The sequence below is a fragment of the Chiroxiphia lanceolata genome, chromosome 16 (assembly GCF_009829145.1).
Source record: "Chiroxiphia lanceolata isolate bChiLan1 chromosome 16, bChiLan1.pri, whole genome shotgun sequence".
NCBI lineage: Eukaryota > Metazoa > Chordata > Aves > Passeriformes > Pipridae > Chiroxiphia > Chiroxiphia lanceolata.
The window spans coordinates 11,498,488-11,522,718 of record NC_045652.1 but is presented as its reverse complement, the minus strand read 5'-3'; the positions used below and the strand labels follow the sequence as shown (position 1 = coordinate 11,522,718).

Sequence of the window (24,231 nt, the reverse complement as noted above, 5' to 3'; positions counted from 1 at the left end):
AGCACGTGGTCTTCCTTACAGCCCCCGGGTCTTGTTCATCCCTGGTGGAGCCACATAAAAAATGAGTTTGGCCTATTTTGTCAGATGCAGAGATATCTGTGGAATAGTATGTTCAATTCTTTATGTCAGGTCATCTGTCTCTCCTCAGCAAGATTCATCTGTGATTACTTCTCCATTTACTGGATTTTTTTTTTAAATACAGAATTCTATAGTAACCTTCAAACAGAAGGAGGGAGAATAAATACGTTTAATTTAAAAGTTTAACTAGTCAAAGCAAAGTTAGGGAAAGCACTGAGCATCTCAGGTGCTGGTTAACCTATAAATGAAAAATAAGGAAGACAAGGAAAAGGAATATTAAATTATGTAAATGCTTAGGGGAATCATATCTTGGCTCATATACAAGTCTAAGCTGCTGCAGGAAAGAAATGGGAAGACTGGGCTGGAGGAAATGCGACAATTGGTGTCTTCCCATGGAAAGCAAGGGAAAACCTTCAGCTTCCATAGAATGGAAAATAGCTCCACTTATAAAACAGTTTAGGTCAGATTAACACTACATAAAAACAGTGATGGGTTTTGCCCTCAAAACCAAATAGCAAAGTAAGTCCCATGGTCACATACAGCATATCCACACATGCAGCTGACACACAGCCCTGCAAGGGTTGTTCCCATTGCATGAAGCTCCCGCCTTATTGTAAAGGAGGAGCTGTAGTATGGGGAGAACATCCACAGAGAGGGAGCTTGCACACTGGTCTTTCTCCTTCAGACAGGAATCAAGTCTCTTGGGAACACGTACTGGATTTTTGCAGGTACAGCCTCCTTCATAATTCATGGCAGGCTGCCTCAAACCCCTCCCTGGATGCTTTCCTTTTCCCCATGCAGACATGTAGGACCCAGGACCAGTGCAAGAAACGTCAAGTCCCCCAGCAGCTCACCCGTCTGATGGCAAGGATGGGTACTGACATATTTTTCTCTAGCCCTGCTGTCTCCAGCTTCTCTGTGGGAGCTGATGCTGCAGGACTCATCTTGCATTGTTATGTAGATAAGTAGAAACTCCTCTCCAAAGCTCTAACGTGCCTTCCAAGTCAACAGGAAATAAACTTCTGCAAAGAATGCTGAGTTGTAAGGCTGGTCCCAGCTGGTTTTGGGAACACTGTTCTGTTGGAAGCCATATTTCACGGTGTTTAACTGTGACAGGATTTTCTGAAGAAGGCCAAGCATGTGGGAACATTTCTCACTCCCTGGAAGCTGATGGTTGGTCCTCAGCACAGATTTACAATTTAATTGAAAAAAAAAGAGAGAAAGAGAAGAAATTTTGATTAACACTGCTCTTAATCATCAAAGCTTTGGCTGGGCATCCCCTGGTTTTGCCAGCTCAAGTCATAACATGTATTAGAGGACTACAGTAGAAACATCCAGAGAGGAGAATAAAGCAAGAATGAGGCAAAGGACAGTCTCACTTACTCAGAAGTAACTCCACGACATAAATAGCTACTTCACATTTATGAAGATGTGGAAACTCAGCTTGTCCCAGTGCCTTCTTGACATTAACATTTTTCCTTCCTTCTAATCTTTAGGACCTTCCCCAGCAAGCCTCCCTTCAGGCTCCTATTCGTAATGTTTGCATGATATATCAGGAAACATCTCTAAAAAGAGACATCAGTCTATGGCATGGAATTCTCTCTGGGAAATTATCTGCTGTGCTGCAGGCTGTGAAGGGGAGATCTGTTACCATTCAAGAGCTGTCCCATTCAAAAACTGCTGAAGCAAAGAGCAAAAATTCTCTGAGTCAACCCTGAACCAAAGTCCCAGCCAACATCAGGGAGCCCTTTCTGTTAGAAGAGCCTCTTTTCAGATAAGACTTTCATCCAAGGTTATCTGAACACTTGCAATCAAATGGCATTTTGTGCTAACATTAATCCTGGTGTCCTGGCCACATTCCAGTCCGAGTAACAACGTTCTGCCAACTTAAATTCCTCCAGAGGTTTCAGTAGGATGCAATTTTTTTCCTCTTTTTTTGTATTCTATTTCTGGATAGTTAATTCTGGACAGTGCAAAAGACTGACCATGTTCTAACCCAGCACTGGTAGCGCTTCACTTGTGAGAAAAGTGGACCTTGAAGTGAGAAGGACCAAAATGCTGCATGAAAGCACATTATTAATAATAAATGGCTACTACAACGCATTTCTACTTTTCTTTTAAGTTCTGGTATCAATGGAAAATGTAGAGCTGGAATACTATTGAGATCCCTGAGAAAGTTTATTGGCAATCCCAGCAATCGGAACAGAGGAGTGCATTTTAAGTTGTAATCAATACACTTGTGACACAAATGAAAGGGAGATGTTATATAAGGAGTTTTTTTCCACTGGAGAGAGCCCTGACAGCCAGTTATTGCACTGAGGAAAGGAAGTCATCCAGATGGACTCTCCGTCACACTAATGAAGCCATCTCATAACTGTAACAGAGACCTCGTGTATCTGCTGTGACACTTAGCAAATCTGGGCATGAATAAATAACCAAAGTCCAATTGAATTAACCTCCAACTGATCAGCCCTACTAAACAAATTATCCTAAACTCTGAACAAGATTAAAAGGACTGGCACAGGCCAGAATCATGTGGCAGGAGTGTTAATTCAGTTTAACAAGTTTAAACCTAATCCCTCAGTGTTCTCTGATTTCAGGGTTTCAGGGCAAACTGGTTCTAAAATGCTCTTGGAAGGGTTAGAAAAGGAGGCTCGCATGAAGTTGAGAGAAAAAACATGATCTCAGCCTGGAGTCACCTAAAGAAACAGAAGAGGCATTGCCAGTGCAGAGCAGAGAAGGACTTAGGCAGAGCATTTCTTACAGAGACAGAAGAGGGTAGGAAAATTACATTGATTTCCTTATGGAATATTCCAACCTCATTTCCAGGATGAAACTCAAAAGGTTGATAGCACATCTGCTTTTCTTGATTTTCATATTTCTTGTGCAGAAAGAGAAGATAAGCACCTATGAAATAAGGGACAATGCTTCATTTTAATGCCATTTTCTCCAGTATATAATTGTATTTTTCTCCTAAGAATACATTTGTACTGTCCATCAAAAGCACAATTCAATTATCACAAACTTCAGTTCATTACTTAGAATGGCACTAACAAAGAAACAAATACTTGTTTTTTTCTATGTTGATTCATAAAAGAATTTATGTGGTCAGTTAAAATTAACTTTAAACTTCAACTTTAATAGACTCAACATTTTGCAGGGTTTTGAAATGTTAAACCTGCTTCCAAGAGAAACTATTTATTTGATTAATTTCTAGACGCAGGAGGAGATGTAGTAAACTCTACAAGTTTTCTGAAATGGAGATAACCAGGATTTGAAACTCTTCTAAATACAAAGTCCTGCAGTATATGCACGTGCCTCACAAAATCTTTCCAATCAAAAAATTCCTCATACATGTATTTCCAATTTTCTGTCTTAGGTAAGTCCTTCAATACAGCTCCCAGCTTCCTATAATCTCACACTTTTTCAGTGAGTCTGGTTAGTATAGGTACAGAAATCTGTCTCTCTACAGCCCACGGAAGAGCACCTGCTTGCATTCTTTTGCCTTGCCACGGAATGTCTTTATGCAGGTCTGGCTTGGATTCTTTATTGTGATCTACAGCATAACTGTAGCTTTATGTGCTAAACTTCAACATCAGATAGGATGTTCATTTTGACCAGATGGCAAACAAATTTAATGTACCAGGAAAGAGGAAGCATTCAGACATCAGGTATTTTCACCATCTCCATCTTCAACATCTATAATGAACTTAAAAATGAGATAGAGCCAATCTTCATCTAATATTCAAGAGTAATTCATTATACCCAGGAATCATTTTGGTATTGTTTCATTGGCAAGGCACAGAGTTGTCCACTTTGTTGGGAAATGCCTGAATGCTTCCACATATTTAAGTTTTGCAAAATGAATACCTCCTGTAATTCTGAAACTTTTGTTACACAACCCTCGAAATGGAATCATGACCTATCTACTGTGTACTTTGCTATTATTTATGCAGTATATAAATGCAAGGTAAATATTTATTCTCATTTTCCACTGTGTGCACTGACTGATATCTCCCAAAGTTAACAGCAGCATTATGAACTGCAAATGATGACACATTGTCAAAGTTGAAACCATTTGGTTAGATGCCTCTTACATTTTCAAATATTCCCAATGCAATTTCATAACTGTCTTGAACATAATGAGGCAATGGATTTTTCCTCTTTCAACAGTGTAACAATGAACAACTATTAGAACCACTTTATTATTTCCTGAGTTTGAAGGATCAGTGGCCACAGAGAAAATATGCCCTTTTCAACCAAGTTTTTAATTGTTTTCTCACTTGAAAGAGGAGCTAATTTATTACTGGCGGCGCAGAAGGCATTTGTCTCATCAAGATATATCATTCTAACTATGGGTGAATTCTAGACAACAACACTATTTAATTTGCTGTCACAATTAAGTGATTTATAGAACTGACTATACTATTAGTATCATACTAATACTCTCACATTCTCTTGTTGCTTCTGCAAGAGCCACGGTGTTATTTGCCGGCTTTCGCACTTCTCGGGAACAGAGGGGTACGAGTTTTGTTCTTAGAAGCTATGCCACAATTATTTTTACAATCCACTCCATTTGCATGTTGTCTTTCATCTGACAGACCCCCGCGAGCACCTAAAAAACTCCTACATAAACTATAGTGAGCTTTATGGTAATTACTGCTGTCTTTAGTGATCCATGGAAATAATTCCTTCAGCCACTGCAGCAGTACAAAGCTTCTGCTGTTCGCAGGGTAGATCTGCTGATGGATGATACCATCCACAGGCGCTGTCATGGTCGTGATCTATGCAGGGCTGTTACTTGACAAATGAAAATTATGTAAACAGTACTCAAACTCAATCTTGCCTCATGATGACTCTGTCTGTTCCATACCCCCTGCCTATAGTGCCCAGTACAGCCAGCTGTTATCTCATGATAAATACCGGAGATAAAATTATCATCAGACAGCACCAGGTTGGCTGCATGATGTAATCCTGACTCTTTTAGGTAGCTGGAGCTCTTTTAGCTCTCTTAGGTAGTCTGGAGTGATGCTGGAGATGTATTTCACACATTTTCAGAATGTCATTTTAATTTCAGTCGTTCTTGAAAGTAATTTCTGGATAATTTTTGCAGAGAAATGTAGGATGTGCTGGTTTTAAAGGCACTGAATATATGAGAACTACTGCTGTTTGAGATCAAGCACCCAAGAAACTGCTTTCAGCAATGTCCTCCTGCAGGTGTGACTTGCCTCATCTTGCCAGGCTCTGCAATCTCAGTAGTAGCCCCCTCGTGAAACTCTCCCCCAGCACCAAGGTTGCTCCTTTCTCCTTTCTCCTCCCCGCCCCATGGATCTGTAATCCTCCTTTCCCAGCCTGCACAGCAGCTCAGAAAACACCAATGACACAGCATAACAAAGTCCTACAAGGGCTGGAGTACTCCTCTATTTATAGGTCGCTAAATCTGACTAAAAAAAACTTCCAGAGCTCCAGTCACATTGCTACCTAGATGTTTCCAGGCCCAGCCAGAGCGTCCTGGCTTACTGCCATGTTTTTAAATCCTACCCCGTACACTGAGCTTTCGCAGGAAAATCTGCTAGTGCTCATATGTGGGCACTTACTATTGACACAAATATTAATGAACATTCCCATATTGTTTCCTTACTAAGCTGCAAGTGCAAGAAACGGAAACAACAGCATGACCTGAGAGTCTCAGGCACGTAAAGACATCCAGCATTTCTATTTCAGATGGGCAGCCGAGTGCAGCTCACACAGAAAAGAAATAATTGGATGTGTTATGTGTGGGGTTTTTTTATTAAAAGACTGTTGTTTTGCTGGCTGAATTCTACAACTGGGAAAAAAAAAAAAGGTTTAATCAAAAACAAAATAGCTTGGAGCCGTTTTGCAATGCCTAATGGATTGGCTGAGCCTTCCCCTTACTCACACAATCAGTGAAATAAGAGAAGTCCCACACAGTAAAAGCTGTGTGGACAACTTCAAAACAAGCCAAACCCTTAGACTGGTCTCTCAGAATAAGAATTGATACTCTTGTTATCCCAGGGAGCACAGAAAAGGGACCAATGCACAAAAGAGCCAGAATCCCGTCACCTCCCTTCAAAATATGAGCACAAACAGAGCCTCAGAGCTTTAACCCTGAGAATGCTGTTCAGGTATCACCTAATCCTGGACATGTCTGAACTCCTCAGCTGCTCACACTCCAACCTCAGGCTTCCCTGCACATATGATGTCCCCTTTCTACTCATGTGCAGAGGCAGCTGGGCTGTGGTCATGTTTGGCAGGCCCATACCTATGTCAGGCTGAGCCCTAGAAAGTAGGAGATAAGCCAGCCAACGTCAGCCACAGCACGTGTGACTCCTGACTGAGGAGAGCCAGACTCTAAGCCATGTTTCCAGTGACTGCAGAGAGAGCCAGGCTGTTGTTGCCAGACATGGTTGTTGGGGCGAAGGCTGGTCTCTGAGAACAGCCCCGGGTGTGCTCCTCTCCCTGCCTCCCCCAGGGCCTCGATCCAGTAGTATTTTCTGAACACCATTCTGCCAGACTCTATCAAAATGCAGTGAGGATGGCTTGAAAGGAGAAATCCAGAGTGTGGATTTCTGCCATCCCTCCTACTCCTTTGACACAACAGCTCCATGGAGAGAGTGCTCACACAACCCTGCACCACCCACACCCCCGACCTTGCTGTGACAGCAATAAGGCGAGCAGGAACACTCTGATATCGTCTGGCCTGAGGAATGTACTCGCAGGCAGCTCTGCTTCACGTACCTGATTTATAACAAGGGGCAGAATAGTTCCCAAGCAGCTCCTGCATCAGGGAGCAAACTAATTCCTTTCCTCTCTCCTTGGCTGCGCAGCCCAGGGCCCAGCTGCACCCGAGGTTCCAGCTCACAGTCTGTATTCTGCATCATAAAAGATACAAGAGAGAAATCTAAACTAGAGAAGTAATAACCTGTAAACTAATAAACCAACCCAGCACTTTGATAGTGAGGCCCTCCCCAGAGCAGGGATTATTAATGGATGTCCTGAAACACTGTGTGTCTAGTTTTCAAGAGAAGTGGGAAACATTTCTGATGCTCTAAGGATCTTATGCATTTGTTCTCATAAAATCAGTTCAGACAAATGCAAAGACTAATATAAAAGCAGCCTCCTTCCAGTCTACACACACAGAGGCACTGAGGCAGTTGAAAAAGAAGAGTAATACAAAACTGCTCAAATAAATAATAATAAAGGTATAAAGAGGTAACATTATGAATAGTTTTTCTTGTCAATGTATGGGGCTGCACAGTCACTGATTTTGCCTCATAACTGAGATAGTGATATGCACAACTTATGTTTCTTCAACAGTGAGTGCATGGGAATGGAAGAAGGGATCCTGAAATTCTGCAGAATCTCCAGCTGAGAATTTGATGGCTCTGATCTGCTGTCTCGATTCTTTATTTTCCCTGAACTGTAAAATGGGGTATATTAATAACGTGTTATGTCAAAAGACAGCTTATGAAGCTAAGTGTAATAATGTTCGCAATGTGATTAGGGATCTTTGGAGGAATAGTGCTGTAGAAACCAGGAGTGTAAGTGTGGATCCAGGTCTCTCTAAGCCACAAAATGCTGGGAAGCAGATGGCAGGCAGACAGACCCCTCAGGAAAGGTCCCATTACCTGCCACAGTGTGTATTCTCAAATCCCCATCCCCTATATCAGTCACACAGACAATAGGACTCTTCTCTTTAGTTCATTTTTTTTAATGTATTTACTGTCAGTGATGAAGATTCAGTGCTTAGTTACTTCAGTTTATTATATCCCACCTTAGCTACAGGCCAAAATGAGACATCCAATTCAAAGAAACTGTTAAAGACAACTTTTTCATCCAAAACTAATGCAAAACAGAGAAGAATGGTGAATCCCTGTAAATCTGAACAACAGCTTTTTGTCCTCCTGACATGTAAAAAATAAAATGGAGTCTGGCAAGGATGGCAGGAAGAACTGGGTCCTTTGTGTTTCCTGAAGTAAAGTTACTCTCTGGAGAAGGCAGAGCAGGAATAAACTTCTTTATGAGTCAGGAGGTTTTACTGACAATAGCTGCTATTATCTCTGTCAAACAGGCAAAGCCTCGAGTGATTGTGGTAAGCAAGAAAGAGGAATGCTGTTTATTCACAGTGCTGGAAAACAGACTATTTGCCAGACTGCAAAGAGTACCAAAAAGGTATCGAGCCTCTGTTTGAATTAACCACAAAAATAACCTGCTGAATTAAAAGCTTTTCCGTGGACCTCTGCTGCTCTCTAATGGTGCCTTCCAGGATTCTCATCACAAAGTCTATGCGCTCTTCCTGTAGTCAAGTTTTGGTAAAACTTTTAATGCAAAACAAAAGGAATATTCATGAGGTCCTTAAGATATGTTGCCTGAACTGATAACCCACAACTCAGGCAGCTATTGCTGCAGCCACACCTGGGATATTTAGTGGGTGGTGGGAATGCCAGTAAAGGAGACCTAAAACATAGCAAGGAAGGCTTTGAGCATACATTAGATGCAGCAATTGCAAGAGTCTGGAAGGTTGCAAACCTCTGAGAAATTCCAATTTTCAGGGCTATGTATAAACTAGAATACAAAATTATTATTCACGAGTACTAGTATTACAAAGAAAAGCATTAGCACCGGATCAATTGTGTGTAATTAACAGAAACTAATGCCTGCACCCCGGACAGTCACGTTATGTTTTGCTCTCTTCACACAAGTGTCCTTATTTTATCCCCCAGAACAGCTCAACTGGGCAGCTGCCATCACTCACTCAGCCAAGGGCAAGGCCGCTCCCATAGCCCAAAACCAGCCTTATTTTCACGGAATCACAGAACAGCTTGGGTTGGAAGGGACCTTAAAGCTCATCTCGTTCCAACCCCCTGCCATGGCCAGGGACACCTTCCACTATCCCAGGTTGCTCCAAGCCCTGTCCAACCTGGCCTTGGGCAATTCCAGGGGTGGGGAATCCACAGCTTCTCTGGGCAACCTGTGCCAGGACCTCACAACCCTCATAGTGAAGTTCTATGTAATATCTAATCCAAACTTCTCCGCATTTAGTTTAAAAACATTCTCCTTTATCCTATCCCTGTCTTCCCGTGTAAAAAGTCGCTCTCCCTCTATTTTTATCAGCGTGCTTTACAAGCCACTGTTTTTTTTATTTAGATGGGAAAGCACGCTCAGGGGATTAAAGTGTGACCCAACAACGCCCAGTGGGTGGGTGCAGCCACATCCCCTGAGGAAAAATCAAAACATGCAAATATTTGCAGCCCCGCTGCGGCCCTCAGGGTCACCTGTCCCCTCACGGGCCTGAGGAGGGGGACACGCCACCCCCTCACGGCGCTGCGGGGTCCTGCCCCGGGACTGCCCCAGCCGCGCTGGGAAGCGGTATGGAACGAGGAGAAAACGGTGGAGGAGACGGCGTCGGGGGAAGGGGCTCCTCCTCGGATCCGGGGCAGGGCCGTTGAGGGACCACGGCCATGAGGAGACGGGGGGGGGGGGCTGGAGATGGCGCCTTCCCGCGCGCGAGCGCGGCGGGTAATGGCGGCGGCAGCTGCGCTAAGGGGAGAGGAGGGGACGGGCCGTGAGGGCAGCGGCCGCCCTGCGCCATCGCCCCGCGCCGGCTGAGGGAGGGAGGAGGGAAAGGAGGGGAGGGAAAGGCGCCGCTTCCGCCGCGGCGGGGCGGGCCTGGGCGGAGAACGGCGGCACGGGTAGGGGCGGCGGGGCCGCGGCCCGGCGGGAGGGGTGATGGTGGCCGTGTCTCTGTTTCCCTCAAGAAGAGTCTGGTCCTGCGGGGCCCGGGGTGGAAAGCGGGGATCGGGGTCCCCTCCTTGGTGCATTTTTAGGACGGAGCCTGTCAGAGCCAGCTCGGCCATGCCGGGGGAGCGATGCCATCGCTGCGAGGCTGCCAAATATCCCCCCCTAATCAGGGGTGCGCTGTCCCGCACTAACACGCACCTCCGCATGCTCCTGTGCTCTGAAACTAACTTAACCCAGGTTGTTTCAAATGATGGGGAAGGATTTGGGCTTTTTACAGCCCGCAGAGACCACGTTTGTAATCTAAGGTTGTTTTACTGTTCTTGCCGCTCCGCTCTCTTCCGGCAGCGATGGAAGCGGGTCCCATCGTGACGTCCAAGCAGCGGGAGGAGGTGGTGCACGGCGTCCCCACCGAGGTGGTGTGCACGGCCTTCTCCAACTCCGTGCTCGTGGTGGTCACCCAGTACGGCAAGATGGGCACCATCGTCTACGTGGACCCCAACACCATCGGCGACAACGTGGGCAGGCCCTCGCTCACCACCAAGGTGCTGCTGGGCAAGGATGAGGTGAGAGCGAGCGGATGTGCAGCAAGGATAAGGGGGAAATGTAGTAGGTGGGGCCGTGCGAGTTGCCAGGGAGTTGATGAATCACAGCAGTTAGAGCAGTGTTTGAACAGTGATAAGATTAATTTTAAAATATCTTCTGAGGCAAGAGGGGTTCATCACAAAAGTATGTGCGCTCGTCTGCTGTTTGACATAAAACTTTAACTAACCGTCAGTGGTTTGGGGATCTGTTGTTTTGTGTCCTGCAGGATATGGATTGCTTCTCTGTGTTTATGCAAGGTTTGATAAACCTTTGTTGATTTAAGGGTTGCAAGATCAAATGTGCAGCCATTGATAACCTTTTGGGTTTCTGTTCCAGTGAGTTTGTTTTTCTTTTCAGGTCTGTTTTGTCACCCCCATCCCCCACCCAGTGTATGCCAGCCCCATAATGGACTTTAGTTGCCTTCACTTAAGTGTGCCTGCCAGCATCTTCCCTTGATAAAGTTTAATTTGTTTTGCTTCAGCAAAATGAGTTTTTATCAACCATTTCACAAGGCTGGAGAGAAAGCAGAGGAAAATGTGTTTCGCAAAGCATCAACTGGTCAGGCATTAAAACAGAAAGTTACAGAGCTACCTGCTTATGAGGCTTTCCATCAGGGTTGAAGCTATTAAATATTACTTGCTAACCTTAACTAGAAAAACTGTAGCAACACAAGTTCCTGATTCTATCCACAGCTTCCCCCTGTGGAGTTCTTTTTCTTCAGTAATAGCCTTCCCTTTCTGAATAGGAGATGTTTTGTTTTTCTTTCGTTGGTATGATATGTGCTAATTCTGACTACCTCCACCCCCAAGCTGCTTCTGTGTTTTATTTGGAAATGGGAAGTGCTATGTTTACTTCATTAAATTCTATTTTTAAATCATTTTAACCAACTAAACCGATCTAAACTTTAAGAAAAGGCTTTCACTAATTTGCTCCTTTCCTGCTTGTCACTGTTAACATCCCTGTTTGGGATGGTGTACACTTCCAAAAAAGACTGGTATTTAAAATCAATCAGACTCATCTTTCTGACAGATACACAACTGTGGGTGTCAATGAAACCTAGACAAGTTGAGTGGTTCAAAGCTGTGCTGGATGAGGTTCAGACTGGACATTAGGAAGTACTTTACTGAGAGGGTGGTCAGACACTGAAACAGGCTTGAGGGGGTCGATGCTCTGAGCCTGTCAGTGTTCAAGAGCCATTTGGACAATGCCCTGAATAATGTTTTAACTTGAGTTGGTCAGGCAGTTGGACTAGATATCCTTGTAGGTCCCTTCCAACTGAAATAGTCAATGCTGGTCTAGTCTATTCTTGTTAAGGAAACCTTACAGGGATGGTTATCTCTCTTCCCTTCTTCAGCCTCACTACTTATTTCTGGTTTTCATTATTCTAGTAAAATAAGCAACGTGCCTGTTACACAGGAATTCTCTAGGAATTGCAAAAATAGCAGGGTTTTTTCCAGAGTTTGTCAGCGGAACATCCCGTGTTCAGAACAAGTTTTTAAACAAAAGGTTGTACTTGCAGACCTCTTTAGAAGTCTGGCTCTGATGGAAATAAAGACATTTGGATCCACAGCATTTCATATAATTGGATATTGGTGTCATAGTTTGCGTGGGAGGATTAATGGAAGGAAAAATTCTCCACACTGTCTTTCCAGTTTTTCCTGACAGTGCTAAAACTCAATTCCAGTGCAGCTCCAGTTAAGTTGCTTCAGGGTGGTTTGGGTGGCTGTCATTCATGGGTCCAAACTCTTCCCTTTTAAGCTGGTTGAGTTTCTAAAGTTTCCTGTCCTGTGGCTTGGCTTTGCTGACCGTGTTGGAACCACACAGCAAATGCCATGCTCAGTCCAAGTCCAGGATCAACAGGTTATTGACATCATCCCTTGACTCTTCCTCTCCTAGCTCGTGTGGGAGGGCTCTCCCATCTGTAGGAGTGTACATCTCTATCCCCTTTGTTTTTCAGCCCCTCGTTCATGTTTGTGCCAAAAACCTGGTGGCGTTCGTGTCACAGGAAGCTGGGAACAAACCTGTTCTTCTCGCCATGGCTTTAAAGGACAAGACCATGGAAGGAATACAGGCTCTACGGGAAGTGATCCGAAGTTGCCAAGTGTGGTGAAGTTGTGCCATCTGGATTCAAGGAAACGATCTCGAGTCCATGACTCATCACCACCTATTTAAAAGGACAAGAAATGAAAATGATGGAATGTCTTTGTGGTGGTTCTGGACGTACTGAGGAATTTGATGAATTTTTCTCTACTGTGTAGAATATTTGTGAGTTTTGTTAGTGGGACAGGTTTGCAGTCCATATAGTCAGTGACGGGACAGGAACAATTGTCTCAATATACAAGAGAAGTGTTATTTTTACTATGTTGGGTGGGTCCTATATTTGGGAAAGGGCTCGGCTCTGCACTTGTGTCCTCAGGAGCTGTAGATGCCAAGCTCTGTAGCTGCACTGTACCACAAAGGGGGAACACCCAGTGCAGAGGGAATAAAAGAAACACTGACAAATCTAATTTTACCTGTTTTCTTTTTTCTCTGTGAAAATCACTTCAATTGAAATACAAGCTTTGGTAAAAAGTCAACAATTGCATAATGGGAAAGATTTTCTTGCCTGTTCTTAAGGAAATGAGTCCTATATGACTGCTTTTGTCCTTATGTCAGTTCCTGATGTAGTCTGAATCCATTTTCCACTTTCACTCTGATTTTAAAAAGAAGCAGATAATTATGCTCTGCAAATTTCTTGAAAGGTGATGTGAGAGTGGAAGACAGGAACCCAAAATAGTGGTGAGAAGACGACAAAATAATCTCTGCCAATGGATTACATGGCATCAGCACATCAAAGAGGCAGAACATCCATAGGTTGGACCACCTGCAATGAGCAGCTGTCACAGGAGACTCAGGGACAGAGGGTTTGGGGGAGGGTTACACAAAGGTGTTTCTGCTGAGTCATTGACAAAAAGTGTCAGATGAAGTTGTATGAGTTGATGCAAAGCTTAATAGCCAAACTTTTGCCATTTGCTTGGAAAGCACATTTGTTTTTACCTCTCCTACAAGAAGTAGTAAATTTTTAAGTGAGCTGTTACACACTATTGTCACTTATGAACCTGACAGCAGACAGAGGCCAGGTCTTGGATTCTGGGAAGGGAGGAGCTGTGCTAAGACCTGTTGGTACAACAGAATCAGCACAGAGCCTGTGCCTGCCCCGTGTTGATCCAGCTGCTGGGTCATTTCTGTTGCTAAAAAATCCCCTAGAAGTAGAAAAGCAGAAAATGGATTTCGAAAGGACTCTTCTCTGAAACAAGGGTTATTTACAGCATTTAAGGGATTATGAGAAATGAAACTTTTTTTAAAAATACATTCAAACACTGCAGGCTTCCGGCTGCCCTTGACAAGAAACTTCATCTAAAAATAATTTTCCAAAATGTGCTTCCAAGAATCAAAGATTTGCATCTGTCATAACTATAAATTTTCCCTCTTCTACACTTCTCCTTTTTTTTGTCTAGGAAGGCTGAGAGAGCCATGTGGAATTTGTTATTGTCGATCTAGTTTGCTAGTAGGGATTCTTTTCCAACACAAAATTCAATGTGTGTTCCAAATCCTGGTGCTCTTAGTCTGTCCATATGTCCTGCAACTTTTGGAAATCATACATGAATTAGCAAATTGGATGGAAATTGCATCTTCCACTGTGGTGATATAGTGGCATACCAGCACTGAGCCCCCAAGACCTGAGTGTCACTATCTAAAAGCCAAGCACAAGTTAACCACCTTCATTTCCTGGCTGTGTGTGCCACCAGGTCTGCACAGGGTGGTGGGTGAGAAAAGGATATGGGGATCTCTCCAATGTGATGCTTGGAGCCAGGACAGACTTACCTTGGTGCCAGGACAGACTTACCTTGGTGCCTTTCCATGGGCGATAAATTGGAGCACAAGCAATTGGTCCTTCGACTTTGCTCCTCTCTGCTCGGCAGCAAACCAGGGGGAAGGCCTGCCCCAAACAACAGGCACAAGGTGCCACCAGCTGCCTGCCTTTTAGTCACCGCTCTCCTCCGAGTAGGGATTAATTCCAGTTTCAAGGAGAGCTGCCTCTGCCGGCCAGGCAGAGCTCCTGCCTGCGGCCGCAGGACGTGTGCCGGGCAGGGGTCAGCGGCGTTGGGCTGCACCGTGGCTTTCCATCCGTGTTTGCTTTCCGGGCGTGGGTGCCGAGTGCGGCAGACCGGAAAGGTAAGTTGGGTGGCTTTTCTGCAGGAGACAAAGCCCAACCTGCTGCTCCAGCTCCCGGGGGGCCCGGGGCACAGCGAGGGCAAGTGGGGCGTTGGCAGGGTGAGCAGGGCGCAGCGAGGGCGAGGGGGGTGCCGGTAAGGTAAGTGGGGTGCTGGCAGGGCCTGGGGCACAACAAGGGCAGTTGGGGTGCTGGCAGGGACAGTGGGGTGCTGCTGGGATGAGTGGGGTTGCTGGCAGGACGCGGGGAGCTGCAAAGGTAACTGGGGCACTGGCAGGGCCCGCTGCCAGCAGGCGGGCAGGGCTGGGAGGGTGTCCGGAGGAGGAGTCTCCCGCGGGTGCAGGTGGAGGAGGGCACGGGGGATGCAGAGGCAGGGCACGGCAGCCAGACCCGCTCCCGGAGGAGCCCCACAGGGTGAGTGGGGCCCTGGGGGGTGCGCAGCGGCTGGGGACACCCCCCCACAGACCAGAGGTTGGCCCAGCCACTGGTTCTGAGCACCTGTAGGAGCTGCCGGGGCGGCAGAGCCTGCTGTAAGAGCTCCATGCCTGCGTCATCCAGTCCTCCAGACGGGCTCTAAGCAGGGCTCCATGCTGCCCTGCCGCGATTCATTGCTGTGTGCTTGCTGTAGGTCCTTCCTCCTGGGTGGCCTGGGAGTGGTGTGGAGAGCCTGGTAGGGTAAATAACCCGGTGTCCTGGCTTTGTCTGAAAGCAATCAGGATAAAAGGCATGTCTCCTGTGCTGGTGGGGTTAAGTCTGGATGCTCCCCTTCCTGGGATGTGGGTCAGGGATCTGAGAGGCGCTGGTGGGGGGCTGCAAGGGCTCATCTTTCCTTTCTGACTGCTCCACCTCACAGGGCCTGCTGCCGAGATGGGGATTTGTCCCAGGTGTTTCAGGACACCGGGAGGGATGTGAGCTGGGAGTCCAGGCTCTGACAACCTGCGGATAGAGGGGAATCCCTGATGAGGTGAAAAGCCTGTTTGCAGGTGGCCTGCCTGAACACAGGCTTCACTGCTCAGTTTATCTTCTCAGTGCTCACCTGGCATCTCTAATATCCCGGGAGCGGGTGTAACAGGTAGATGCTGCATGGCAGGTACCTGCAAGGTGTCTGAAAACCGACAGATTGGATGTGGCACTGGCGCAGTCCCGTCCAGGAACTGAGTTTTGCAGCTGATATTATTCCCGGTGTCTCCTTGCTGCCTTTGTTTTGGAAGTAAATGGCTCTCTAACTGCATTGAATTGCCCGACTACCTTGCGTGGACGGGATCTAATTACCTCTGGAGCTGGGAGCCCTATCTCCAAGTGGCACCGAGGCTTTTGCTTTTAATGACTTGCTCTGCCACGTTCAGAGTGTGACAATGTCGGGGAGGCTGCCAGGACCGGCTGCTGGTGCCACCGTGCTCGTACCGAGATGGCTGGGAAAGCTAATAAGAGCTGGGATGTCTCGGGCCAAGCATCTGTGGCACAGCGCTGGGTTGAAAACAGAGTTAATGGGTCTAGCGATGAGTGCAGCTCTCTGCCATGTCTTGGGGAGTGGGCTGGATCACTGGAAAAGTGACTAGAAAAACATAGCTAGAAACAATGAGCTGTCGTACAGCTCTGTCACGATGCTCTGGTAGAGGGAAAGAGTGGTCAAATCCAGCCATATAGCCCCAGCCAGCAGCAGGGTAGCCCCCAAAAAGAGTGGGAAGTGACTGGGAAATGGGGCACAACCAGGCTCTTGTCTCTCTCCCTGTACCACGAGCTATCTCTATCCTCCTGTTAATGTTTACAAGGCAGGTCCGGTGTCATGATGGTCTGTCCAAAGACCAGATCCCTCCCCAGCTTTCCCGGGATCCTTCTTCCTGCTGGCTGGGGCAGGGCCACAGGACAGTCACGGGGAGGAAAAGCCCGGCTCCTTGCTGTCTCCATAACGCTATTGGCCCCATATCCAGCCATCCCCAGTTGTGGGCACAGGTACGCTGGGTGAACTCCTGGGGCCTGGCCAGCACTCTGCCGCCCCGGCATCTCCGCTTACAGGCAACTCCTGCCAGGAGGAGGCGGGGGAAAAGGTATTTTTAGGGCTGTTGATCTGACACCAGCTGAGTTTCCTCGCCTGTGAGGTTGGGGTTTGGGGAGAGGGCAGAAGAGGAAGCCGCAGGGTGAGCTCTTGCTTTGGTTTGTTTTCAGTTTTTAATTGGACCGAGGTCATTCCCTACCACTCTTATCTGTGGCAGATATTTTCATGCTTCTCTCCAGTTCATGCTTACAGTTTTACCCCAGGCGATAGTTACCCAGCAGCTAAAATATTTGTTTATTAACAATGCACTGAAAAGCATCTATATTGTTAGAGCTCTGCTCACAGATTGTTGTTGTTTTTTTAAAACTGCTATTGTTATGCTTGGAAAAAAGCAGCTTTCCATAGATTAGCAGAAAGAGAACCCAAACATGGCAGTTTATGCATCTGTTGGCCTTGAGATATGAAGCTGCCCTATAAATAATTGCTTATTATTAGGTTGGTCCTTGCTGACTGGAGCCGCAGGGTACACGGTGCTCATATGCCCTGGCCACCCTCTGCACCAGGAATGCTCAGTGCCTTGGGGCAACCAGCTCCCAGGAGCACAGACTGACCAGGGAGATGCTGGAGTGCTCCAGCATCCCTGAGGGGCAGCAGGTTTGCCTGTGGTGTGGCAGGCTTGCTCCCTTGTGCTTAATTTGGGTGCAGGGGGGACCACTGGCTGCCCTTCAGATCTTGGGGTTGGCACTGCTTGGCACAGTGACACTCCCACAGTCCTGAAATAGCTGGATTAAGAACCTGGGTGATGCCAAACATCTGGCTCCTTGGGCAGCCCCGGGCTTTGCCCACAGCAGGCCACACATGACGAACGGAGCCAAATTTGTGGGAGACCACAGGGATCCCAGTGCTTTCTGGGCTCCCAAGGAGGAGGACATCGGTGTCCTGATGGCTTGTTGGTAAGGGACTCGTTATTATTATCTTGGGTGAGGGATGGGTTTAACCCTTAAGTCTCTGGTTTATGATAGAAAAGGGTCCTGAGCCACAGGTGTGAACTCACGTGGGCACAAATGTAAGCAGGTCATTCCTTTTCAAGCTGGATAGTTATTCCTGAGAAAACAAGGAGCAAGGCTGGGAAGGAAAAGTATGTGTTTTGGGAGACGTGGGGACTGCATAGACCTTCTCAGGGAAAAGAGGGTCTACTCTTGAAGGACATTTGCATTTTCCTTCCGAGAGGAGCAGAGAAGCAGACCCAACCGTGGCAAATGGGTTGGTTTGGCTGAGGGACACCCTGGAAAAACCCTGGGGAGGAGATAAACCTCACAGGAGATTTGTACACTCTGTGTGGGCTGGGAAACCTGCTGGGACCTTCCCTGTCACCAGCTTACCTTGCTCCTGCCTTCCTGCACCACTCCCTTTCCCTCTCCCTCCCTGCAGATGAGTAATGCCACACGTACTGTGTCCTCTCCCGTGGCACCTGGCACCCTGGGGCCTGGCACCGTGGCCCAGCTGGCCTCAGCCCCCCCATCCCCAGCCTTTTCCCTGCTGATGGCTGCCCACAACAACTCCCAGGATGGCCAGCAGCTCTTCCTGACCACGACAACGGCACAGGCCATCTCTGGCATCTTCGTGTGGTCAGCACTCATCGTCACCTTCCACCAGGTACGGGCTGGAGCGGAGACGGGGCTCAGCACTGGGGTGACACGAGGGCAAAACTATTGATTGCCCCCAAGTTCATTGCAAATCACTCAGCTCTGGATAAGTATTTCTTCCTGCTGCTGCCCACAGGAGATATCTCCGCTGTCAGGAGCCTGGTGCTGGCAGCTTGGGAGGATGGACTTTGTCCACGCTCTCCCTGAGTGGTTGCCAGAGCCAGGAGAGGCTGCAGGGCATTGATACTGCCTGCAGGCAACACCCAGCAGGGTGTTCGGGGTGCACAGCACCAGCTGCCCTGAGCCATACTGCCAGTGGGCATGGTTTAGGGTACTGTGCAGATCTGTGCTGCTGAAGGCAGCCCTGGGGCAAGTTGGTGCCTCCAAGCGCTGGGATAGGGCTGCTCAGGAGAAGGCACACTCCTTGCACAGCCCCAGGGAATGAACCCTATTTCCACATGTTTTCATGCAAGGGATTGCCCCAGGGACTGGGATGGAGCCCGTCCCATGTCTGTTCACTGTGGTGGGTCTGTGGTGGGAAGCTGGCAGAGCTCTCATCCCCAGGAGGAAGGCTGACAGGGCACCCCCGTGGGATGGGGGTATCTTTGGTTCCCATCCTGACCTTTGGTAGCCACAGCTCTGCACTCTGGGCACTTTGCAGATCTACACACACCTGAGGAATTACACCATGCCCAAGGAGCAGCGCTACATCATCCGCATCCTCTTCATCGTGCCCATCTATGCCTTTGACTCCTGGCTCAGCCTCCTCCTCCTCGGCAGCCACCAGTACTACGTCTACTTCGACTCGGTTCGTGACTGCTATGAAGGTGAGCACAGCCTCTCCTCAGCAGGGAAGCTGAAGGCAAAGCAGGGCTCTCATCCTGCTGACCAAACTGTAGAGCATCCTGATTGCACAAAGTGGCAAATATCCATCACTTTCACTTCCCACTCTCCTCCCTGTAGAGGTTTTCCCCTTCCTTCTCCATCAGCAGCAAGGAGAGGGTGCCCCACAGACAATGAGCTGGTGCCTTTCAGACACCTGGCTGCAGGCTCAGCTTTCCCCAGCACCATGCTCCTGGGGAAAGAGGTTTTCTGGCTCCCTGTGGGGTAGAAATGCAGCTTCTCCAAAGCAGAAAGTAGACATACCCAAGAAACTGGGGAGTTGGAGTGTTTTGAGGTGCAAGATTAATTTTGCTTTTTTGTCTTGTTGCTCTACTCCTGGGGAACTAAGTGGTGTGGGTGTTTGTATTACTTCAGGTTTGGAGCATATGAAACATAAGTGATAGAGATGTCCAGAAAAAGCGTTCAGGACTTGCTCCTTGTTGGCCACCAGCCATTTGTACTATCCCTTGGCAATTTTGAGGTCCTTCCATGCAGAGGGTCCCTGAGTGGACTGTGTGTGCCCAGAGGAGCTGCTGCATCTGCAACGAATTCTGTGCACATAGTGCAGTGTGTCTGACTCTGCTGGGAAGTCAGATGGATTTGACCTGCTGCTCCTCTTGCTGGGACCCCACCCACCAGTATCCAAAATCCTGGTGCAGTGCCAGGTTGGATGAGAAAACACCTGAACAGGAAGGAATGGGAATTCATCCCGAATTTCCATCAATCCTGCTGATTGTGTCTGCCCTTGCCTTGGCAGCTTTTGTGATTTACAGCTTCCTGAGCCTGTGCTTTGAGTATCTTGGAGGGGAGAGCAACATCATGACAGAGATCCGAGGGAAGCCCATTGCGTAAGTCCCAGCATCCCATGAGTTCCTCAGCCCTTCACCCACTTTCCCCATCCAGCAGCCCCAATGGCATCTCCTTGGCTTCTGCTTCCAGGTCCAGCTGCTTTTATGGGACCTGCTGCCTTCAGGGTATGTCCTACTCCATCGGGTTCCTGCGCTTCTGCAAGCAGGTGGGTACTCGATGGGGAGCATCAGCTTCACTCCCCTTGGACAAGGGCTCTCTGGGTGGCAGGTCTCTTCCCCACTGCCCTGCCAAGGGGGCTCTGCTTCATCATTCTCCCAAAATGCTGGTTTGAGGTTTTTTTTCCTCTAAGGGAGGCAGCTCACCCAGCTCGCCGGCATCTGGCCAGCAGCAGGGCTGCACACTCTCTGTCCTTGCCTCTGACTCACTGCTGAGTCAGGGTCTCCTCCCACTGCAGAACTCAGATTGCCATCTCTGTCCAGTCCCAGGTTAGCCTGGACACTCTTAACTCTCCAGTGCTGTGCTGTGGGCTGAATCCTGCCACCCATCTGTCCCCAAGCCACCTGGTCCCCCACCTCAGAGTGGCTGTGCTGCCTTTCAGGAGATGCCTTCTGGAAGCCCTGCTCCCTCTCATCTGCAGACCTTGTGCTGTTTTTTATTTCACCCCTCAGTCACTGCTGTGATGAGAACTGCTCTCTCCTCTGTGTCTTTGTCCCAGGAGCAGAGGGGTTGGCTCGTGTGGAGGGGCTGGGGTGGGATGTAGGGTGTGGGATGTCCCTGTGGCCCAGGACACATCATGTCTCTCCCCTGTGCAGGCCACGCTGCAGTTCTGCATCGTGAAACCCCTCATGGCAATCGTCACCATCATCCTGCAGGCGTTCGGGAAGTACCACGATGGAGACTTCAAGTGAGGGTGTGGGTTGGGCTGGGGAGGGTGAATGGGAGAGGATGGATCCCTGCTCCATCACAAGTGTGTCCTGTCAATCTCCCTGGGGAGCTGCTCTGTGGGTGGTGAGAGCACTGCGAGCCCAAAGTGCCAAGAATGGAGACTCATTACCCCCCAAAAAGAAAGGGACAAAACTCCTGTGAGCCATTATAAAAGAGGTCCCACCAACAGAGGAAAAGCTGAGAGTGGCCCCCTGCTTCCTCTGCCCTTTCTTCCCCACCTGGGCTGTGTTCTCCCTTACAGCAAAGCTTGCACTTTCCCCCTCCCCATTTAATCCCTCTTTGCCCCCAGCTTGCTTCGATCCCCGCAGCCCAGGGCAGCAGCTCTCTCTCTCCCTGCAGTGTCCATAGTGGATACCTCTACATCACCATCATCTACAACTTCTCCGTCAGCCTGGCACTTTACGCGCTCTTCCTCTTCTACTTCGCCACCATGGACCTGCTGCGCCCGTTTGACCCAGTCCTCAAGTTCATCACCATCAAGGCAGTCATCTTCCTCTCCTTCTGGCAAGGTGGGTCCCACCATGGATGCCCAGCACTTCTCCTCCTGTAGCCCAACTTGGCTCAGGGATGCAGGAGCAGAGCTGATCTCTCTCCCTTCCCCTGCACAGGGACACTGCTGGCAATCCTGGAGAAATGTGGGGTGATCCCTGAAGTTCAGATCATTGATGGGAAGGAGGTGGGAGCTGGGACAGTGGCTGCTGGCTACCAGAACTTCATCATCTGCATTGAGATGCTGTTTGCTTCCATTGCCCTGCGCTACGCGTTCACCTGCCAGGTGTACAGGGAGAAGAAAGAGAACTCAACAGGTAATCCTTCCTCACTTCTTCCTTCCTTCATCAATGACTAAGTAAAGAGGAACCCCCCCTTATTTTATTAGTATCCCATTACCAATGGGATGCTAAAAACTACAAGAGAAGTTTCCTTATCCTATGCTCAATGAGTTCCTTCTCCCTCTTCCCTCATGATACCACAAACCATAGCAAGGGGATGGGAAGAGAGACCTTGGTGTGAATGGGCAGAATTAGGGGATACGTGATACCCACATACTGTAGGAGAGGATCCATCCTCTTTGAAACATGGAGGTGGAGTTGCCTTCCTTCTTGGAACTTGCCACTGCAAGCTGACGTGGCCCACAATGAGCCTCTGATCTTGAATTTCTAAGGAGAAGTGTCATCCTAGTCTTGAAGTGCTTGGGCTCATTGACTGACTGATGTCCCATCACCCTCCTGCTCTCCCTCTTTTGCAGCAAACCTTGCCCCGATGCAGAGCATCTCGAGTGGGCTGAAGGAGACCATCAGCCCCCAGGACATCGTGCAGGATGCCATCCACAACTTCTCGCCCACGTACCAGCAGTACACTCAGCAGTCAATGCAGGAAGCAGAGCGCAAGGCACCAGGGCAGAACGGGCACGTGGCCTCCAAAATGGATGGCCAGAGCAGCAGGAAGAGCAAAAACATTGAGAAGAGAGTGCTGATCCTGTCAGATGAGGAGCTGTAGGAGATATCAGAAGGAACAGTGACACTGGAAAGATTTAAACCCGTGCAAATGGGAGGTGTCTCGAGGCTGAGACAACCTGGTCTAATCAGAGCACTGGGAAGCCAGGAACTCTACCCAAAAAGCCAGTCTCTCGAAGGGAAGATGCAATAACCCAGGGAACGGTTAAGTCAAATAGTGCCAGCTTCTGCTGTCCCATCTCTCCTGCTGTTACGGATGAGGCTGTGTTTGACCCTGCATTGCTGCCCCACTGCTGGTGCCTCTCTGCCAGCCCTGTGCCAACACTGGGGGATGCCAGGCAGGCAGGGGAGCCAGGGTGCAGGACAGACCAGCTGCCCTCGCTCTCCTCTTACCTCTAAGCAGTACTGAGGCCTGAGAGAAATGCTTTTCTCAGCACAGTTCTGTTCTAGTTTCTCCCAATTTGAGTAAAAAATGATCTCCAAGGGCCCTGTGGAGAAAACTAGCCCAGGAAGGTGACTTCGCTTCACCTCAAAACCCGGTAATGGTTGAAAGACGTCATTCCTTATTTTTACATCTTTTCCCCTCTCCTTCTCCCAGAAAAGCCTACAGAGTTGTGCAAAAGACCTTTACCATGGAAGAAGAGCAAGTCATCTTCTTCTCCCTCCAGATGTGGACGCAGCTGTCTGAGTAACTCCCCCGGGAGCTCGGGCAGGACCTCACTGGGGCTAATCGGAGGTCTGCAGCTGCATTTCTGAGATCTGCCGGTGACAGAAGCACTTGTTTATGTCTAAAGCAGCTTATCTCTGAATGGATCAGAAGTTAAAAGGGATTCCAGCTTCCTTATCAGAGTCTTTATTAGGGAACTGGACTGTGACTGGTGGTGGTAGGAATTCACTTACTGGGAACTGTCTGTTCCTCCTAACCCTTTACTATTCCCAGTCCCTGGGCGTTGCCTGACCTGTGGAAGGCAGGTGGGAGCTGAGCCCAGCTGGGTGACCATGGTGGGGATAGAGAGGTGCTGGGGGATGTCACCACTCAGGGCAGAACCACTGGTACTCAGATGATCTCTGTGAACTTACCTAGGCACTGCTTGGGCTGTTGTCTGGGGTGGGAGCTGGGTAGTGGAAGAACGAGGGCAAGTCTGCAGCCTCAGATTTGCAGTCATGTGGCAAACAAACTGATAGGTAAGGCCTGTGTTACACACAACTCCAAGCATTTGGGTCCTTTTTTCCCCCCCCGCTCTTAAACTGCAAAATGTAAATCACAACATGAAATTATTTTATTTATTTTTTTTTCTAATAAACAGCAATTTCTAGCACGGAGCAAGCATTTTCACTGAGCTCAGCAAGCAGAGCCCTCGATCTGCTTGTTCCTGCTATAATGCTGATGCTCTTAAGCTTAACGTCCTCCCTGCCCCTCAATGCTGGCCCAGCAGAAATACCTGCACACGCAGCATCCTGCACATTTTGGCATTCCTGTGGGATTTGTGCTCATCTTTTTCACTCCACAAAGAATGTGCATGTCCCCTGCTTCCTCTCCTTGCACAGCACCTCTTCCAACCCTCGCCTGAGATGTGGATGCAGCAGTTCAGAGGTGCTAGATCTGGTTTAGCTAAGCTAAGCCCAGACTCCAGCACCAGCAAGACAACTAGTTGATGATTTTTGGAGAAATCTTACCATGCTGAAGCCCAGATTCCACACAAGCATCCTATAGCTCAGCCAGTCTTGCGAGTCCCTGTGGTCCAAAGCTGCTCATACCTGCTCAGCAGGTGAGACAGCTGCCACTTATCCTGCAAGGAGGTCCATAAACAAGAGCCATATGCTTTGCGCATCCAGGCATTCATCCAGGAACCTGTGCATCCT

General features: G+C 48.3%; 2 protein-coding genes and 1 long non-coding RNA gene across 12 annotated transcripts; 2 read left to right on the top strand and 1 right to left on the bottom strand.

Annotated features, from left to right (window-relative positions):
• Nucleotides 1–287: 287 nt before the first annotated feature.
• LOC116794988 lies at nt 288–10,397 on the bottom strand. Of its 3 annotated transcripts, none has more exons than XR_004359935.1 (3): nt 10,039–10,397; nt 6,838–6,971; nt 288–2,985 (listed from the first exon to the last, which is right to left on the bottom strand). It is a non-coding gene; the product is annotated as an uncharacterized LOC116794988 (long non-coding RNA). The 3 variants fall into 3 exon arrangements; XR_004359936.1 differs by lacking the exon at nt 10,039–10,397 and adding an exon at nt 9,375–9,676; XR_004359937.1 differs by lacking the exon at nt 10,039–10,397 and adding an exon at nt 8,309–8,380.
• Nucleotides 9,340–12,929, top strand: PSMG3 (proteasome assembly chaperone 3). Of its 4 annotated transcripts, none has more exons than XM_032704269.1 (3): nt 9,340–9,489; nt 10,186–10,403; nt 12,380–12,929. In XM_032704269.1, the coding sequence occupies exons 1-3, from the start codon at nt 9,471–9,473 to the stop codon at nt 12,530–12,532; spliced, it is 390 nt and encodes a 129-aa protein (XP_032560160.1). In that variant the 5' UTR covers nt 9,340–9,470; the 3' UTR covers nt 12,533–12,929. The 4 variants fall into 4 exon arrangements, with proteins under 4 accessions (XP_032560160.1, XP_032560159.1, XP_032560161.1 ...); XM_032704268.1 differs by lacking the exon at nt 9,340–9,489 and adding an exon at nt 9,542–9,618; XM_032704270.1 differs by lacking the exon at nt 9,340–9,489 and adding an exon at nt 9,683–9,791.
• Nucleotides 12,930–14,439: 1,510 nt separating this feature from the next.
• On the top strand, nt 14,440–23,691 carry TMEM184A (transmembrane protein 184A). Of its 5 annotated transcripts, XM_032703781.1 has the most exons (10): nt 14,984–15,049; nt 15,489–15,599; nt 18,068–18,287; nt 18,939–19,104; nt 19,917–20,007; nt 20,099–20,174; nt 20,782–20,873; nt 21,254–21,423; nt 21,523–21,720; nt 22,161–23,691. In XM_032703781.1, exons 2-10 carry the CDS (start codon nt 15,595–15,597, stop codon nt 22,409–22,411), a joined length of 1,269 nt encoding a protein of 422 aa, XP_032559672.1. In that variant the 5' UTR covers nt 14,984–15,049; nt 15,489–15,594; the 3' UTR covers nt 22,412–23,691. The 5 variants fall into 5 exon arrangements, with proteins under 5 accessions (XP_032559671.1, XP_032559670.1, XP_032559669.1 ...); XM_032703780.1 differs by lacking the exons at nt 14,984–15,049; nt 15,489–15,599 and adding an exon at nt 14,440–14,637 and having other exon boundaries at nt 18,063–18,287; XM_032703779.1 differs by lacking the exons at nt 14,984–15,049; nt 15,489–15,599 and adding an exon at nt 14,687–14,776 and having other exon boundaries at nt 18,063–18,287.
• The last annotated feature ends 540 nt before the right edge of the window (nt 23,692–24,231 follow it).

What these genes read in the sequence shown, in the direction of transcription:
- PSMG3 (XM_032704268.1), top strand. Translation starts at nt 9,561, where the DNA reads ATGAGGAGACGGGGGGGGGGGGCTGGAGATGGCGCCTTCCCGCGCGCG. An exon ending in CCCGCGCGCGAGCGCGGCGG is followed by an intron (nt 9,619 to 10,185) that starts GTAATGGCGGCG and finishes CTCTTCCGGCAG; the next exon opens with CGATGGAAGCGGGTCCCATC. An exon ending in TGCTGCTGGGCAAGGATGAG is followed by an intron (nt 10,404 to 12,379) that starts GTGAGAGCGAGC and finishes TTTGTTTTTCAG; the next exon opens with CCCCTCGTTCATGTTTGTGC.
- TMEM184A (XM_032703777.1), top strand. Translation starts at nt 16,334, where the DNA reads ATGGGGCACAACCAGGCTCTTGTCTCTCTCCCTGTACCACGAGCTATC. An exon ending in ATCCCCAGTTGTGGGCACAG is followed by an intron (nt 16,589 to 18,062) that starts GTACGCTGGGTG and finishes CCCTCCCTGCAG; the next exon opens with ATGAGTAATGCCACACGTAC. An exon ending in TCCTGCGCTTCTGCAAGCAG is followed by an intron (nt 20,175 to 20,781) that starts GTGGGTACTCGA and finishes TCCCCTGTGCAG; the next exon opens with GCCACGCTGCAGTTCTGCAT.